General features: G+C 34.2%; 2 protein-coding genes across 4 annotated transcripts; both read right to left on the bottom strand.

Annotated features, from left to right (window-relative positions):
- Positions 1-689: 689 nt before the first annotated feature.
- LOC18097291 (E3 ubiquitin-protein ligase COP1) lies at positions 690-5126 on the bottom strand. Of its 3 annotated transcripts, none has more exons than XM_024599702.2 (13): positions 4646-5126; positions 4406-4483; positions 4120-4275; positions 3704-3886; positions 3308-3465; positions 3154-3219; positions 2929-3007; positions 2541-2696; positions 2166-2264; positions 1957-2061; positions 1458-1637; positions 1161-1271; positions 690-1086 (listed from the first exon to the last, which is right to left on the bottom strand). In XM_024599702.2, exons 1-13 carry the CDS (start codon positions 4964-4966, stop codon positions 919-921), a joined length of 1860 nt encoding a protein of 619 aa, XP_024455470.1. In that variant the 5' UTR covers positions 4967-5126; the 3' UTR covers positions 690-918. The 3 variants fall into 3 exon arrangements, with proteins under 3 accessions (XP_024455470.1, XP_024455471.1, XP_024455472.1); XM_024599703.2 differs by having other exon boundaries at positions 4120-4279; positions 4646-5123; XM_024599704.2 differs by lacking the exon at positions 4406-4483 and having other exon boundaries at positions 4120-4279; positions 4646-5124.
- Positions 5127-5946: 820 nt separating this feature from the next.
- On the bottom strand, positions 5947-9847 carry LOC18097290 (ubiquinol oxidase 4, chloroplastic/chromoplastic). Its single transcript, XM_006383775.3, has 9 exons — positions 9531-9847; positions 9248-9434; positions 8960-9053; positions 8481-8596; positions 7910-8018; positions 7146-7214; positions 6578-6649; positions 6447-6494; positions 5947-6305 (listed from the first exon to the last, which is right to left on the bottom strand). The coding sequence occupies exons 1-9, from the start codon at positions 9692-9694 to the stop codon at positions 6076-6078; spliced, it is 1089 nt and encodes a 362-aa protein (XP_006383837.1). The 5' UTR covers positions 9695-9847; the 3' UTR covers positions 5947-6075.
- Positions 9848-15629: the final 5782 nt, after the last annotated feature.

The following is a 15629-nucleotide window of genomic DNA, read 5'->3' as shown; positions in this document are numbered from 1 at the left end:
GAATTAACTGGAATGACTGGTGAAGTTTGGTTCAAAAACTCTAGGGAGTTTTCCTAAAGGTTAAGATATGATACACTCAAATTCCATATCCAGTTGGGTATTTGAGCACTCAGTTTGTTTCCTCAAAGGTCGAGATAACGCTTCTGATTTTTTCTAAAATCTGGAAAGCTATTTAAGTCACAGCAAGATATTGTCAACAGCTGCAGCAAGGGAGAAGAAGAGTTTGTGCTGTTTAGCATGGTAAAAGGAAGAGCTTTAGGAAAAACATCAATTGGATCGTGGGACAAATCTAAGGTTTGGAGAGTTGTTTTCCCTATCCAGCTGGGAACATAACGTTGAATTTTGTTGGTGGAAAGATTCAGATAAGTGAAACTGTTTTGTGCTTCAATAAAATTATTATTTTTAATATTAGGATATTAAAATGATATGAAAATATTAAAAAAAAATTAATTCAAAATAAAAAAAATACAAAAATACTTTAAAACACAAAAATAAATGTGTTTCTAATCTCACTAGGTAAGGTTTGCAAGTAATGATGGGATAACTCCACAAAATTTGCAGCCACTCAGGTCTTAGATTCTCAAGGATTTGAGATTGCTAATTGAGCCTGGCAATTTCCCATTAAAGTTTGTTCCCCAAAGTGCCAAGACCTGAATAGAACTGTTCAAAGGAAATTCTGGCAACTGAGCTGAAAGAAGTGAGTTTTCTGACATGTATGATATTGGAGTGGCAAGAAAAAATGATATTGCAAACACAACTGAAGGCTTCTTCGTAGGTGGGAATGCACACTCTCCTAATCCCTGCCAATTTCATGCCTAGTGATAGGCATGTTACTTGGCAGTTAATTTGTACAGTAAAACGCATTCTCCATCTGGATACAGAAGTCAATGTTGAGTAGGATTTAAAGAGTTAGATCATTCATTCAGCAAGAACAAGCACTTTAATGGTTCCTTGACTATTTGCGGTTAGCATTGTAGGGCTATCACTCTTCCAACACACAGCGCTAATGAAATACGATCCAGCATCATCCTCACCGTTCTCCAAATCCGTACTAAATCTATGCCAAGCTGCGGGTTTAGAGATAGCCTGCAATTGTTGGCAAAACTGTGTTATTAAAGGATTTTTTTATGCCAAAGAAACCAATTCAAATGTTTTCTAACCTTGTGATACACAAACACTTCGTTTGTCTCGCTGCCGCAAGCAATGTATTCGCTGTTCACTGTGAGACCCACAAAATTCTTCTCATTTGTATGGCCTCTAAATGTCCGCAACTGAAAAAATAAAAGGATCATGGAAATCTGGAAGTTAGTTGAAATAGGTTCAAGATCAAAGCGCCATGGTGAGAAATGGAAAATAGTACAACACAGATGCAATCACATTTCCATAGAAAGCAATGAAACTAGTGCTATGTTCAGAGGACTGTATTTTCTTTCTTGGAAAGTACCATCATAACTTACTGCTAAATTATCCTTTACATCCCATAAGCGCAATGTGCTGTCCGTAGATGCAGAAGCCAGTTCGTTGCTAGACAGGAATTTCACATATGAAACAGCTTTCCGATGCCCACTAAATACATAAAGCGGTTGGCTAATGTTTCTCAAGTCATAGTAGTGAATATGATGATCAGCAGATCCCACCTGCAGATTATCAAGTGTCATTTCTCTTAAGCATGAATTCATTCAGAAGAATATCTAATGTGTTCCATCCTGTTAGATTTTCAACATAAACTGGATGCTTGAAAAGGCGCTGGAAAGTTTCTTGCTTGCTCTCTAATTAGAAAAGAAGAAAAAGGAGTTTTATTTCTTTGCTTTTATTTTAATGGAAAATATGATATTAGTGGATCTTTCTAGGCCACGGGCTTTCAAAGGAAAAAATTCAGGCATAAGATTTTCATTTTGTGCTAGAAAAGATCATAAGGAACACGAATCATTTAGCGAGAATCTTACAGAGACATACCGCCACATGAATGCTGGATCCAGGATTATACTTTACAGAACAAATATTTGCTTTCATATCAATGTTAAGAACACTTGCTTCTTGCTGTGTGCACCAAATTTTGACCTGTTCAACATAGAATCATATCTAAGCAGCAGGGATGCATAATGAAACCAGTCTTCAGTCTATAACCAACAAGAAAAATAGTTTCTGGATCACTTCAATAATACCTTGCAGTCATCGCTGCCAGATACAAGCATTGAAGGTTCAGTCCGTGAAAAATCAACACTCCAAGCTCGCTTTTCATGCTCCTCGTATTCCATTATGCTCTGGTGGGAAGAGTCTTTGTTAAGTGTAATTTAGCACCTCGATCCAAAAAAAAAAATTAGGGAAATGACAGGTTTATGGAACTTTAAGGCCATTTTACAAAGCAACGGAAAAATCATAAATTTGCATTCCAGCTTTGCAGGTCTCAGGCCTGAGAACAACATCGATTTCATATTAGAACATTAAAGCGTAGGACTATATCCAGAGTTTCCTTCACTGGTGTCAGTCTGTCATGAGCATATATGGCGGAACAACAAAAATAAAGTATCATGATGTACCTGGCGAGTAGTTACATCCCAAACAGTTACTATACCCTCATAATCACTGCTAGCGATATGATTTTTAGTATACTTGTTCCAACTTAAGCAACTAAGTTTAGATCGCGTGGACATTTCCACAACAGGACAATGCACATCTGCCGGTTCGTTCATCACCTAGAAAGAAATGAAACAAAAAATCTCATTACACAACAACAAACTTGTAAAATGCTGGCTAGGTTACAGCATACTTGCATTCTTTAATATTATACACATCCTCAATAACATCTTAGCCACATCACAAAGGTTGAATGACAAGAGTTCGAGTCCATAAATTTTCACTGGTCTACAAACTAGAAGAAGAATGAACTTCACGACTCAATTCTATAACCCTCTTTCCCACACTTACCGAGGAAAACTCAAAAATCTTAATGCGCCTAGAAACTCCAGCAGTAGCAAACAGTTCATCATCACGATCAAATTCTATGCTGCAGCATAATGTGATTTTGCAATGATTAAGTTATTAGACTGTATATATAAAAGTGGGAAAAGAAAAACCATGGGAAATGTAAACTTTATGAGCAAAGCAGAAAACATGTGAAATTACAAGAGAGTGGTAGAAATTCTAGCTAACCTAGACACAATATTAGCAGAGTGGAAAAGGTCACCATGTCTCAGTTCAGCAACGGCCCTCAATCGACTAAAACAACAACCAACCAGAACTATAAGTGACAAAAGCAAGTTTTCAAATTGCAAGTAAAACAAAAGACACTTAGAAATCCATCCACCTGTATCGAGTAAAATTGGTCAGCACAGATTGGAAATCCTCAAGACCTTGATTATATCCTTCTCTATTCATAATATCTGTATCCTTTTCTTCCTCTTTGTATGCTTGTCTAACCCAATTTCGCCGCTTTTGCAAGTAACATTCTTGCAAATCATTGAACTGTAGCGAGAGAAGATGAATAAGGACCTATTTGGATATCCAATCAAATTAAACAGCATAGCTACTACTGCAAGAAATTCAATGATATGATCCAAGTCTGCTGCAAGCCCGGGAGGTTGGGACGGTTATTATTTTGGCCTACCAAGTGTTAAGAACAAATGGGAAACCCTTATGCAATCACACAACCACTAAAAACATGAAGAGACTAGCACATATGCAAGTTCAAAAAATCACTTACCTGTGCTTGGGCCCATTTCTTTTTAGATGCAACTGTTCCTGATTGAGTAACAAACTGAGAATTCGGATCATCAGCAAACATCCTAAGTTTTAGTGAGCATCTGTCCTTTGCCCTGCATAACTCTATCCTTTGCCTCTCTACAGCATTTATGTCCTCCTTAATGTACTGCAGGTCTGTTTGAATCTGCAAAGGGCACAAATGACTATCAACTGCAGATTAATCAAACACCAGTAAGCAATCAAACTAGTGCCGACAAGAAATATGAGACACAATCAATGTAGTTAGATATTCTCTTGTACCAAATGCATATGATTTTAAGTTTCTAATTATAGAAATGTAGCACTGCCTACAAAAATTTCTCGACTACAAGAAAAATCAGATTACAAATTAACCTAAAGCCATAAAAATTCAGGAACCTCATTGAGCTCATCAAGCTTTTGCTTCCTGAGGCAGCACAAGAAGTCAAGTAAAATCCGCATATTTCTTTCTGCTTCTTCTTGCTCCATCTTTCTCTTCTTCTCTGCAAGGAGGGTCAAAAGGCCATCTAGCTCTTTAACTGAGACTTCACAACCCTGTCTAAGAATCCCAAGAAAATCATTAAAAAATAAAGAGAAAACCAAAAGAGCAAGAAGACGTGGCCAACAATTTATCCAAGTAGATAATATTGAATCCCAATTAACCATCAAAACTACAACAAGAGACCTGTTGTAATGCCTGGCGAAGGTGTTCGTAAGGTGATGCATTCTTGGCTGCTTGACGAGCATAAGTTCTCTCCAATAACTACATCATTCAATACTTATAAAGCTGTAAACAAGCTAGCTTCACAATTGTGGACGCAAAAGCTTAGTTTTCTAAACATTTAAAACTATCATATCAAGCAGAAAATTACAAAATAAAAATAAAATTTGGCAAAGATGAGAAAGAATGAAAGAAAGAACAAACCTTATTGAGCAAAAAATTAGGAAAGATATGGTTGTTGGTGAGGTAATGAGAACAACAAGGACAATCATTCTTGTTTCTTAAATGAGTAGTAATACACAGGTAACAGAAGCTATGTCCACAGGAAGTGAGAAAAGCATCCTTAATGATCTGCATGCAAATAGGACAGAGAATATCCTTGTCTAACTCCTCCGTTGGTGGTTGCATTTTGGAGGTTGTTGCCTCAGAATTCACAGAGGGGACAAGTGCCCCCATAGAGCTCTCTCCACCCATGTTTGTTTGTTTTTTTTGTGTGTGGTGGGTGTGAGTGAGTGATGTGATCATGTGGAGGAGGAGGAGTTGTTGAAGGGTGTAAATGCTTTGCCCTTCTTTTGTGGTGAAGGAAGAAAAAGAAAAGGTGGCTGTTAGCTAACTAGAGAGAGTAAAGAATGTGCTTTGTGAGGGTGCAAACTGCCCACGTTGGGCGGGGGATAGTTTTGGTCTCAAAACGTAGAGAAGTTTCATATCAAAACGACGTGGTTGACCCTGCTTCATTCTTTCTTCTTCTTCTTCTTCTTCTTTTTTATTTTAAAAAAAGTGATACATGCTTTCTTGTCCATAAGATTAAATTTAGCTTGTCTATTATCAAGCAGTGGATCCCACTTGTCTTCTGTTAATCTTCTTGTCTTAATTTGTTTCTGCTACTGTTCTCATGTATTCCTCCACTCCACTCTAGTCTAGTTTCATTTGATTATTGTAAGTGGACTTGCAAGTTGTGACCAATTAGAGTGTTGTTGGGTTTTTTTTAGTGTCCTTGAACAATCTTAAACACACACCATTGATAAGCATTCCCCTTGGTTCTTTTCCTTTGCCACAATAGAAATCAACTCGTTGAGCGACCAGTAAGACAAGCTGTCATCACATAAACTGTTCTACAGGAACTCTTGTTTCATTTCTGATTGTTCATTTGTTTTATTTGCAACAAAATTTGCGCATGCCCGTGAGCCCCACCTAGACCAAGCAATAAGCAAAATGACGTTTTTGTGACGGCATTGGTATTGCTGTGTTGAAGATACCAGGCTTGCTGTGTCCATTTGATTTTAAAGAGATGGTTGCACAGGCTCGGTTTACTTGACCTGTGACCGTCGAGAAGCTTTAAATGTTCAGTGTTCCAGTCAATCCAACAGGGATCCGGGAAAAGCACTAGAGCCAGGTTTCTGGATTTAAATTCTATCAGAGTCTATGCCTTCTAGGCAGTTGCAATAACAGGGGACCATATCAAGTGGGCAACTCTGTTATCCAGGAAACTACTCTAAAAACGCAACTTTAAGGGGTATTGAATTTTCATATATAACTCTTAAAGGCCTGTATAATTTGTAACTTTGTTATATTTGTGTATACAATTTCTCACTATTCATCACCTAAGTGTATACTGTTTCCTTGTTCTCCTTTCCTCAAATATTTTGCTTTTGCTTTGACGGAGGAGAAGTTACAGATTTCTCTAAACAATCAGCAACACCTCCACAATCTGCTTGGCGAAGCTCACTGCCAGTATCATCTTCGAAAGCATCCTCTGGATATGAATGTGGAGAGCGGAGATTTCCATGAGTTTGGCAGGCCCCCATGGTCTTACAATGTTCAGCCTCATCATCTCTGATGTTCAGAAATACATCATACAAATTCTCTGGAAAGAAAAGGAAAATTTTAAAAACAGAGAACAAAAGTTCTGTTAGTCTCTATGTAAATTTAACATCCCCCCCCCCCCCCAAAAAAAAAAAAAATCCTCTTTAAAATAAAAATTCTCGAAAAATGAAATTTATTTTACCTATTTTTGGCCTACGAGAATGGGGAGCTCTGGAAGTTTGAAATTCATCTGGAAGAGATCATAATAGAGTTGTTATGCCATGCTCTCACATCATATATGATGCAACTGTAGTTTGTTACATAAAAACTTACCAAACAAGTACAAATCACCCTCAGTGTAATATTTTACAGCAACCTCAGGTGCAGGCATTTTTCTCAAATCCTCTACAACGAAGCAAAGCAACCAGAATAACTCAGAATAAGTCCATTGATTTTGGACGAAATAGAATCTATATTCCATAATGTTAAGCATATGATAGAGATCCTTCATCAAACTGTTCTGCATCCTGATAGATTTTTGGGGTGCCCCATGGCCTGAATGCATTTGCATACATATAAAGGTTTTTAAGTATCATCAACCCATGGATTAATAGCATCCAGAGGTGTCATAACTCCCAAGTGATTGATCATATTACACTATTCACATAAAAGGTCATCTTATGGGTTAGGCAACACTATTCACATAATTCCTCTCAAAAAATAAGAAAAGGAAACATGTACAAGACGAACAAATGAAGTGATAGTGGCCAACTGACCAGCAAAAAGTGAGAGCTAGATAATGACAAAATGTTTTTTTTTCTCAACATTTATACTCGCAGATGATGGATGTGCAAGAAACTACTCTAATATCATCTACGAACATATGAAAGTCATAGCATACCTCCTTGTGCCTTGATAAATTTGTCATAAGTTTCAAATGCGTGGTTCTCAACACATTCAGAGAAGTGATCTGAAAAAATGATCAAAATGAATTTATCAAAATCACCATTTTGAGATAAATGACTTGTGGGTTATTCTGCAATGGAATTGTCTATTAGACAATTTATTTTGGGTGTTTTTCCTATGGGAATAAAGCAATACAAGCAAATTAAAGTTACCAAAATCAGAAATTTTGAAATAAGTATCAAGTTTTTTTGACATATAAATTCTCTGCTCCCCCATCTAACTAGTTCAGGGTTCGAGTCCCAAACAACCCATTACTCACCAATCTGAGATAAACGACTGAGGGTGGGCTTATTCAGCAATAATTCTGTCTACAAGATGATTTATTTAAGGTGCTTTTCCAGTGGGCTTGAAGCAACATAAAGAAAAACAGTAAAAAAGAAAAAAAATTAAAAGTAGCTATAAAGCAAATGAAGTTTATCCTCTTCCAAACTAAAAAAAATCCAAAACAATAGAAATCAACAAATATGGGACTTTTTTGAGCTCTATGAATTCAAATAATGGTTGCAAGAGTTCCAAAAATATGTCAGAATTGAAAATTTTATACAGGAACACCTGGTTCATCATTTTTTTCAGTTATGTTCTCATTAAATGATAAACTCTCATATCATTTAATCTCTCATGACTCAAGAGGATCGAATGAGTGGGACGTTATAATGCAAGACAGTTCATAACCAGCAAAATCCAGATGCAAGTACTTACATGCCATTCTTGGGCTTAATGCATACATTAAGACTGTCATGATGTAATAAAAAAATGCCATGTGCTGAGCAAGAAAGCGGTCAAACCACAAAGAATTGCCACCCAATTCCTGCAACCAAATTACAAGGCCATCAGAATCATGAGGATTTTGGTATGGTATTTTTTTACTTGGAGCCACTGTACCGCATATAAATAGATTGGACCTGCAAAGGTTTGTACTTGCACATGCATGCATGCATGGTTATGACTCATGAGTGTGCCATAGGTTGAGTTTGTGTATTCTGTATTTACAACCAATCTTCATTGGAAAAGGAGCAGTTTCTATTTTCTTCTTCAATTTACTATAGACTATTCTCATGCTAACTTTACTTTATCTATATTAAATTTACAGACCATTCATTATTCAAATGCCATCCCATGGAAGGAATCACAAACTGAAACAGTGAAGGGTTTGAAAATAACAACATTTAGTGAACTTGAGACCATGACCAACAGGAAAAAAGAAAAAATGTCCTCCTAACAGAATCGATAAAAGAAACAAGTAACCAGTAAAACTACGAAAACTACTTACTTCCATAATAAGCAAGTGATGCATTTCATTCCAGCTCTCAGCAAAATGCACTTTGATATAATCAGATCTTCTCCACCACCCAAAACTCTCATACAAATGAAGAACAGATATAAAGGCTGCCATAGTTCAGAAATTGGCAGTTACCATCAAATTCAATATATCTATAGCATAAAGAGAGCAACTCAATAAACCTCAAAACCAAGTCCAATTTTGATGAACTGCAATGATTTCTTATTGCATTTTGGAAGTGAAGTATGATGTCTATATGAATCAATGGGGAGTCAAATTCTCTCTTGTCGAAAGTAGACCACATCAAAAAGATCATTTTATCAGTAACTAGCATGACCATCCAAATTCTAACCCATCAAAAAACTTAGTTCTAACATTTAAGAACATAAACTTGTTTAGTCAAACTACTAAACCCTTGATGGGTTTAATTAAAATTGAAAGAGAAATCAATAAATATGAGCAGTACTCACCAAAATAAGGAACTCTAGCAATAGTTTCCAAAACATAGAACCTAGCATAATCACGGCCATGATACAATGCATCAAGAATCGTTACCACCGAGTCCTGACATAAAAGAAATCAAGAAACGAAAACAACAGTCAAATACATACTTGATACTCTACAGCCCCAAGTGTTTTCTCCTATAATAATAATAATTAAAAAAAATACTAGAAATAAAAATGGGAACAATTAAATCAATTATGCCAAGAACAAACTAGAAGCCCTTGTAATATGGAAACAAATTCAGGAAATCTTACAGTGAGAAAGACATTGACAGATTGTTCAAGCTTGACAACCCACTTGTCTAATTCAGTAGGGGATGAAGGTTGTGGTGAGTTCTCCGGGCCATGAGTGAAAGTGCTGGGTCTAAATGATTCCTCTACAACAACTTTCTCATCTTCATTTTCCTTGAATACAGTTGCTTGAACTCTACAAAACTTTGCACTAGAAAAGATAAAAACTTTTTATTAGTAAGGTAAATAAAGATGAAGAATTTGATGATTATTGTAGTTGATTAACAATAAAATAATAAAAGAATACCTCCTTGTGGAAGGAGGGAATGGAAGTGAAGTGGGGTTGAAGTTGCGTTTGAAAAGAAAAGGGCTTTGTGGGGTTTTAGCAATATATCTCCTGGTTTTAGTAGTAGAGGAAGAGGATGAGATTGTGAATACCGTAGCAGAAGAAGAAGAAGAAGAGAGAATCATATTTTTTTTTTTTTTTGGGGGGGGGGGGGGGGGGGGTTATCAAATTGTTAAAAGACAAGAAAAGGGAGAGAAGAAAAGTGTGCGTTGATTTGATTTTATTATTTTAAGGTAAGGAAATGGAAATGGAAATGGAAATGGGATGGGAACTGTGAAATTGAGAAACATAGTAATGGTGATGTTTGTGGTTGGATTCGGACAGGCTCCGTTTGGTATCTAGTTGTGTGTTTTGAGATATTTTTGGTTTGACTATAATTTTAAAAATTATTTAATTTATTGTTTAAACTTAGGATAAAAATTTAGATATGAAAAAAATTAATATTTGTTAATGCATTGTATGGTATTTTTATAAAATAAAATATATTTAGTACAACAACGGCCCAAAATATTTATGACATGGTAATTGATTTGTCAAACTCTTAACCATTCAAAGATTGTATTCTTATACTAGTTTTTGTTACAAGCTTGATTAATTTTTTAAAATGTAAAAAAAATTATTAAGGGTGTGGTAATTTTTTAAAATGTAAAAAAGATGGTTAAGAGTGTGATATTTTTTTTATTGTGTTAGTAACTCTGACTTAATAGATGAATTTTAAGATCTCATAACCTAGTTCTTTGTCTAACTTGAGTTTCAAACGAAATCACATGGTAGTTGACTCGAATTAAATTGATTGATTTCAGAGACCAACATGCAATTTGAATTAATAGTAAAAACATGGCTTAATTTTTAACAAAATTTCAAGATGATAACTTTTTTCACAAAAACTATTAAGATAATGACAGATCGATTTCAGTTCCTAAGCAAACTGTGTTATGTACTCCATTGAGTTTAATAATTTTTTTTTATATAATATTTTTTTAATTATATGATTACAAAATTGAGCACCAACTTAAAAATAAAAAATTATTTGAAATAGTGATAGCCCTAAAGAAAGCAAAAAAAAAAAAAATCATGCAGTTTATTTTCCAATCAATCCAATATTTTAAGATAAAATTTAGAAAGAACTATTAAAAATAATTAACAAACCAAAAACTAAAAAAACATATTTGGTTAGCGGGTGAACTCCCCAAACTTATGAACCGGGTAACCCGGACTAACACACTAAATCTGTCAACCGGGTTATGGACTTCAGTGAGATTATATTTTTTTTTCAAAATTATTTTTTACTTAACTACATGATATAAAAAAAAATATACGATCGCAAAATAAAATACCAATTTAATACTGAGATGTTTTTAAAAATTAAATGATAAATAAAGATCAAAATATTTAACATCGCAACACAAGTAATTTATTATGTTGTGTTTAATGAATTTTTCTGTCAAAATAAATTTGTAATAGAAAAACACATAAAATTTGTAATAGAAACAGACACATACATAAAATTTATTAAAAAAAACAAAAAAAATATACAAGGATGCATATAAGAAAAATCTTATAAAAATCAATATTAAAAAAACAAATTTAATATATATAAAATTAAAAAAAAAATCACAAATAAATCATACCTACATCTTTATTTATCGTCACGCCTAAGTATGAAGGAAGGAGAAACAGGTGGGATCTCCTCTAAAAGTTGAAGTCCCACCCCGCCATACGAATCCCCTATTCATACCAAGCAACCATTGAGTTACTGGATGCCGCTTGAGAAATCGCTTACGCGAGTTAGCTCAGGCACCATTCCCGTAGTACAGGGGAACTGGGCTCAGTAAGGTTCAATGGTCACTTGTGCAATTCAAAAAGAACCCCTGAGTAGTTTAATGCATTAGCTGACCTCAGTAAGGTTCACCCTTTCTTATGCAATTCCAACTACTCAGTATCATTAAAAAAAATTCATCATCAACTAATGCATTATTTTTTTAAAAAAATAATTTGGCTACGCAATATCTGGCCTAATTAAACAACGGTCCATATGCGAGCCTATATTATTTTTAAGTTTAATGGGGTGGACAATACATCATCCGCCCCATGCATCAGGAAAAAAAAAATGATGCATTTTATGTTCATTTCCAGAATCCGGCCACTATAGTGGCCAGAAAAATAGGGTCTTTTTTTTAGCAAAAAACTTATTTTTAATCTATTTTTGACCCAAAACACCTAGAAAACACCTCAGAGACTCTTTTAAACGAATCCATAACCACAAAAAACATAAAAAAAACAACCATAAAATCCCGAAATCCACCCAAAATAAAAAACAATTCCTAATCTCATATACGATTTTTAGGTGTTTTCAAGGTAAAAAAAAATACATAATCTTAACTCCCATCATCATATGGAACCATTTGACACAAAAAACTAACTGTTTTAATGGCTGAATTCCTCACCAATAGACACTTTCTCTCTAAGTCAAAATTCGGCGACATCCTCTCTCTCTTCCAACGAAAAAAAGATTGAAAATAAGTAAAATAAAGTTCGGTACCAAAAAACAAAGTTCCTCACCAATTTTGTAAAATCCAAGGAATTAGTCACCTAATAGCTAAGAAAGATTGGGTACTCAAATGAATTTTTGATCAAAATTTTCAATCCGCCACCTATATTACCTGTTTTTTTTCACTTCAGTCCCTTTTCTTTCAATTCAACACTCTCTTACAGAAAAACCTGCAATTAGGATCTAATTTGGTCTAAAAAAGGCTCAATTGTGGAAAAAAAAAATCAGATGATCAAATTCAAAACTTTCAAAAAATGCACTATTGTAATCCATGGTAAAATGTGAGAATGTAAACAGTGTTTTTATGAATAGTAAAAACGCCACACATTTTAGCTTTATGTACTAGCCATTTAACTTGCACTTCATTGCGGGTTATAATTTTTTTTCAAAAAAAATATTGGGCATGCAGGTTGCGTCAATGTGTTTTTACATAAAAAGTTCAAAGTATAAATTAAAAAGCCTATCCAAACAAGATCAAGATATTTCATAACATAAATAAGACATGCATCCAATCATGTTTACTGAATTTATTTATTTAAATAAATAAAAAATAAATCTATACCCTAAAAAACCTATGACTTAAAAGATAAATACAAATGAAACTGACCGAATAAACCCACACCATAAAAAGTATTACGCAAGGCCGAATGCATCAATAATATAATTTAAAAACGAATGTTTCTTATTTTAAAAAACAAACTTCATTTGTATAAAAAAAAATTATAGATGAATTAAAATAATAACTTGAAAAATGAAATAGGAACATGAAAATTAAAAAAAACTTATATTAAAAAATGACATGCAAAAATGTGATCTAGTTCATGAGACCGAGATAAAACCATAGAAAAAACTTGAAGATAATCACAAAACCAATATTAAAAAAAATTAATGCAGAAGCCGAATTCCCAACAAATTAAATGTCGAAAGATGAAATCAGAAAAAAAAATTAATTACACAAAAGGATAAAAAAATGAGGGTGAGAAAAAAACATTAATTAAAGAAATAAAAATTTTCAATTGGAGGGTTTAATTGAATTGAAAACCAGCTTTAATAAAAGGAAAAAAAAATCAAAAGAATGATGGTCAAACTAAAAAAAAAAAGCAACATAAAACTTAATTGAAGGATGAAATTGAAAAAAAAAAAAAACTTCAACAAAAGTGTCATTGACAAAATTAGAAATTTTAAAAAATAAAGATTGAAATGAAAAACCAAAATATGAGAAATTGCAATTGAAGAACTAAATTGAAAAGAATAAAAACTTCTATAAATAGAAAAGAAACAAAATAAGAAATTAATAAAATAAAGACTGAAATTGAAAAGTAAGAAACAAAGAGGACAACGGTGTATATTACCTGTTAGGAGAGAAAAAGGAAGGGGGGAAGTTCAAATGACCACTGGTAACAATCCGACCACCGTCAGCTGCCACAAGCCACTCCAAATGGAAGAGGACACGACGACGCATATAGAAAAATGATGAAAGGCCAATTATGTCCATTAGTTGACATCACACGCGTCGTTTGAATAACACGGATGCCACCCACGTGTTGAGCACACTCCAACAACTTTAGGCATTAAAAAATTTGAGAAAAATGTGAAAATACCAAAATACCCCCCACAACCCGACAATTACACAAAATACCCATATGAAAGTAAAAACAAAATACCCCAAAATGCTAAACTTATGTTTTGTTTCTTTCAAGGTTAAAAATATAATTACACTGTACATTAAAAATCAAAAGCCCCAAAACACTCTTATTCAGCAGCACAATAGTTTTTTTACTCTAGGAGAAAATGTGATTTTTTACTTTTAAGAAGCTTATGCAAAGTCAGGAAAGTTTTTTGTCAACAATTTTGTATTTTATTATTTTTAAGGATTATTGGGAAAAAAATAATAAAAACATCAACACCCCACCCAAAAGGCTTAATTTCTTTGGACCAAAGGATACAAAGATAATTTTACTACAGCTTAAAACATATTTTACTGTAGATTGGGGTACAGTAAACGAAGCAATTTATTTTTTTAGATAATAATAATAATATCACCACTAGGCTCATGCATGCAAGTAGCATAAAGAAACAAGATAATTGAATACAAAAATAAAATAAATAAGGGAAACAAAAGGGAAGGGTCCTAATCAAAAGGCAGGAAAGGACTGTAGAGTGGAGCAGGGTGCGTGTTTATGATTCATTTATTGATTTTAGCTAGCCTCGATTGTGTGGATAAGTACACCGCTGATGCTATGCCCCAAGCCACCACTCCTTTTTTCTTCTGTTTTTGTTTTAGCATACCAGTCTCCCCTTGAATCTATGAATGAACCCTTTTAATAATACAACTGAGAAAAGAGGACCGAAAAGAAACTTTCTAAGCTTGGCCTTTACATTAGGACATGTGGCGCTGCCGATCAAATCGATTTCTCCTTTATTACTTGGTTAAATACAGAAGCTTTCACAGTAAGTGTTATAATCCATGTCGGCATCTGCCACTGTTCATTCATGTATTTGTTGTCATTGTGTATATACATTGAATCTGTGACAGGTTGGATATTCTTTAGTATCTAGAACTCAAAAGATCACAAGAAAGGAGAAGACTTGCAACCATATCATATAGATGATGATCATAATGCCCCTTTTCAGTTGTGTTTTTCCTGGGAACGTGTACTTGACAGCTTGATCCAAGATTTTCTTTTCTGGGGTGGGGGGTCATAGATTTAAATCCCAAGATCATCCCGCAATTAATTATAAGCTCAATTCAACAATCAATGTAAAAATACAACACGGCTTTTTGGCAGAATAAAGCAATGGATATGAATATCCAAAATAAAATAAAACTGGTGGCAATAACTGGCTGGCCATATCAGCCCTGAGATTGTAAGTGTCGTATACTCCAGGCCCAAAGCCAGTTATGTCAATCACACACTATATTTTATTCATGATGAAATCAAGAGAGTAGAAAGTTTAAGCCTTGCCTGATCACTGATCAATCGCACATATATGTGTTCACGCTCCCATGCAGTTACCTCCGCTATCAGATCCTGAATCTAGCAAAATTCCCAAATGAGAAACAAAGCTCTCTGTTTTAGGTTTCTCTTGGTTTTGCAGAGTATATTGACAAGAAGATCCCTCAAATGAGGTGAAGGACTGCAGTATTTATAGAAGTAAAGGGTATCCTTGATTAATCCTTGTTGGTTTTAATCCTCTGGTTAAGTCCTAGTTCATATTGATATCCACTTGGATAATTTCTCATGGTAGATGCAAAACAACATAATAATTAAGAGTTATAATGATAAATAAATAGAAAATGTTCCATTGAGCTTTGAAAATAAACCGCATTTGTACAAGTAAGATCCAAAACAAATTAGCTATAACTTCACATTGTTGTTGTGTCTGGAAAAAAAACAAAATAACTGCTGTCTGATCCCATGTGATTTCCCTCATAAATGCTGCTTTGAAAATTTGAAGGAAGTTGTGAGAATTGAGAGCTGCAAAGATTGCAGAAGCTTGTAGAAGTG

This window comes from Populus trichocarpa, chromosome 4 (genome assembly GCF_000002775.5).
Source record: "Populus trichocarpa isolate Nisqually-1 chromosome 4, P.trichocarpa_v4.1, whole genome shotgun sequence".
NCBI classification, from domain to species: Eukaryota; Viridiplantae; Streptophyta; class Magnoliopsida; order Malpighiales; family Salicaceae; genus Populus; species Populus trichocarpa.
This window is presented reverse-complemented; position numbering and strand designations above follow the sequence as displayed.

Excerpts from the sequence above, each read along its gene's own strand:
- LOC18097290 (XM_006383775.3), bottom strand. The coding sequence starts at position 9,694 with ATGATTCTCTCTTCTTCTTCTTCTTCTGCTACGGTATTCACAATCTCA. Across the intron at positions 8,019-8,480 it reads ATCACTTGCTTATTATGGAA|GAATTGGGTGGCAATTCTTT; the intron begins GTAAGTAGTTTT and ends ATTTGGTTGCAG. Across the intron at positions 6,650-7,145 it reads ATTTATCAAGGCACAAGGAG|AGGATTTGAGAAAAATGCCT; the intron begins GTATGCTATGAC and ends GCTTCGTTGTAG.
- LOC18097291 (XM_024599702.2), bottom strand. The coding sequence starts at position 4,966 with ATGATCACATCACTCACTCACACCCACCACACACAAAAAAAACAAACA. Across the intron at positions 4,484-4,645 it reads CTAATTTTTTGCTCAATAAG|TTATTGGAGAGAACTTATGC; the intron begins GTTTGTTCTTTC and ends TGAATGATGTAG. Across the intron at positions 2,265-2,540 it reads GGGATGTAACTACTCGCCAG|AGCATAATGGAATACGAGGA; the intron begins GTACATCATGAT and ends TCTTCCCACCAG.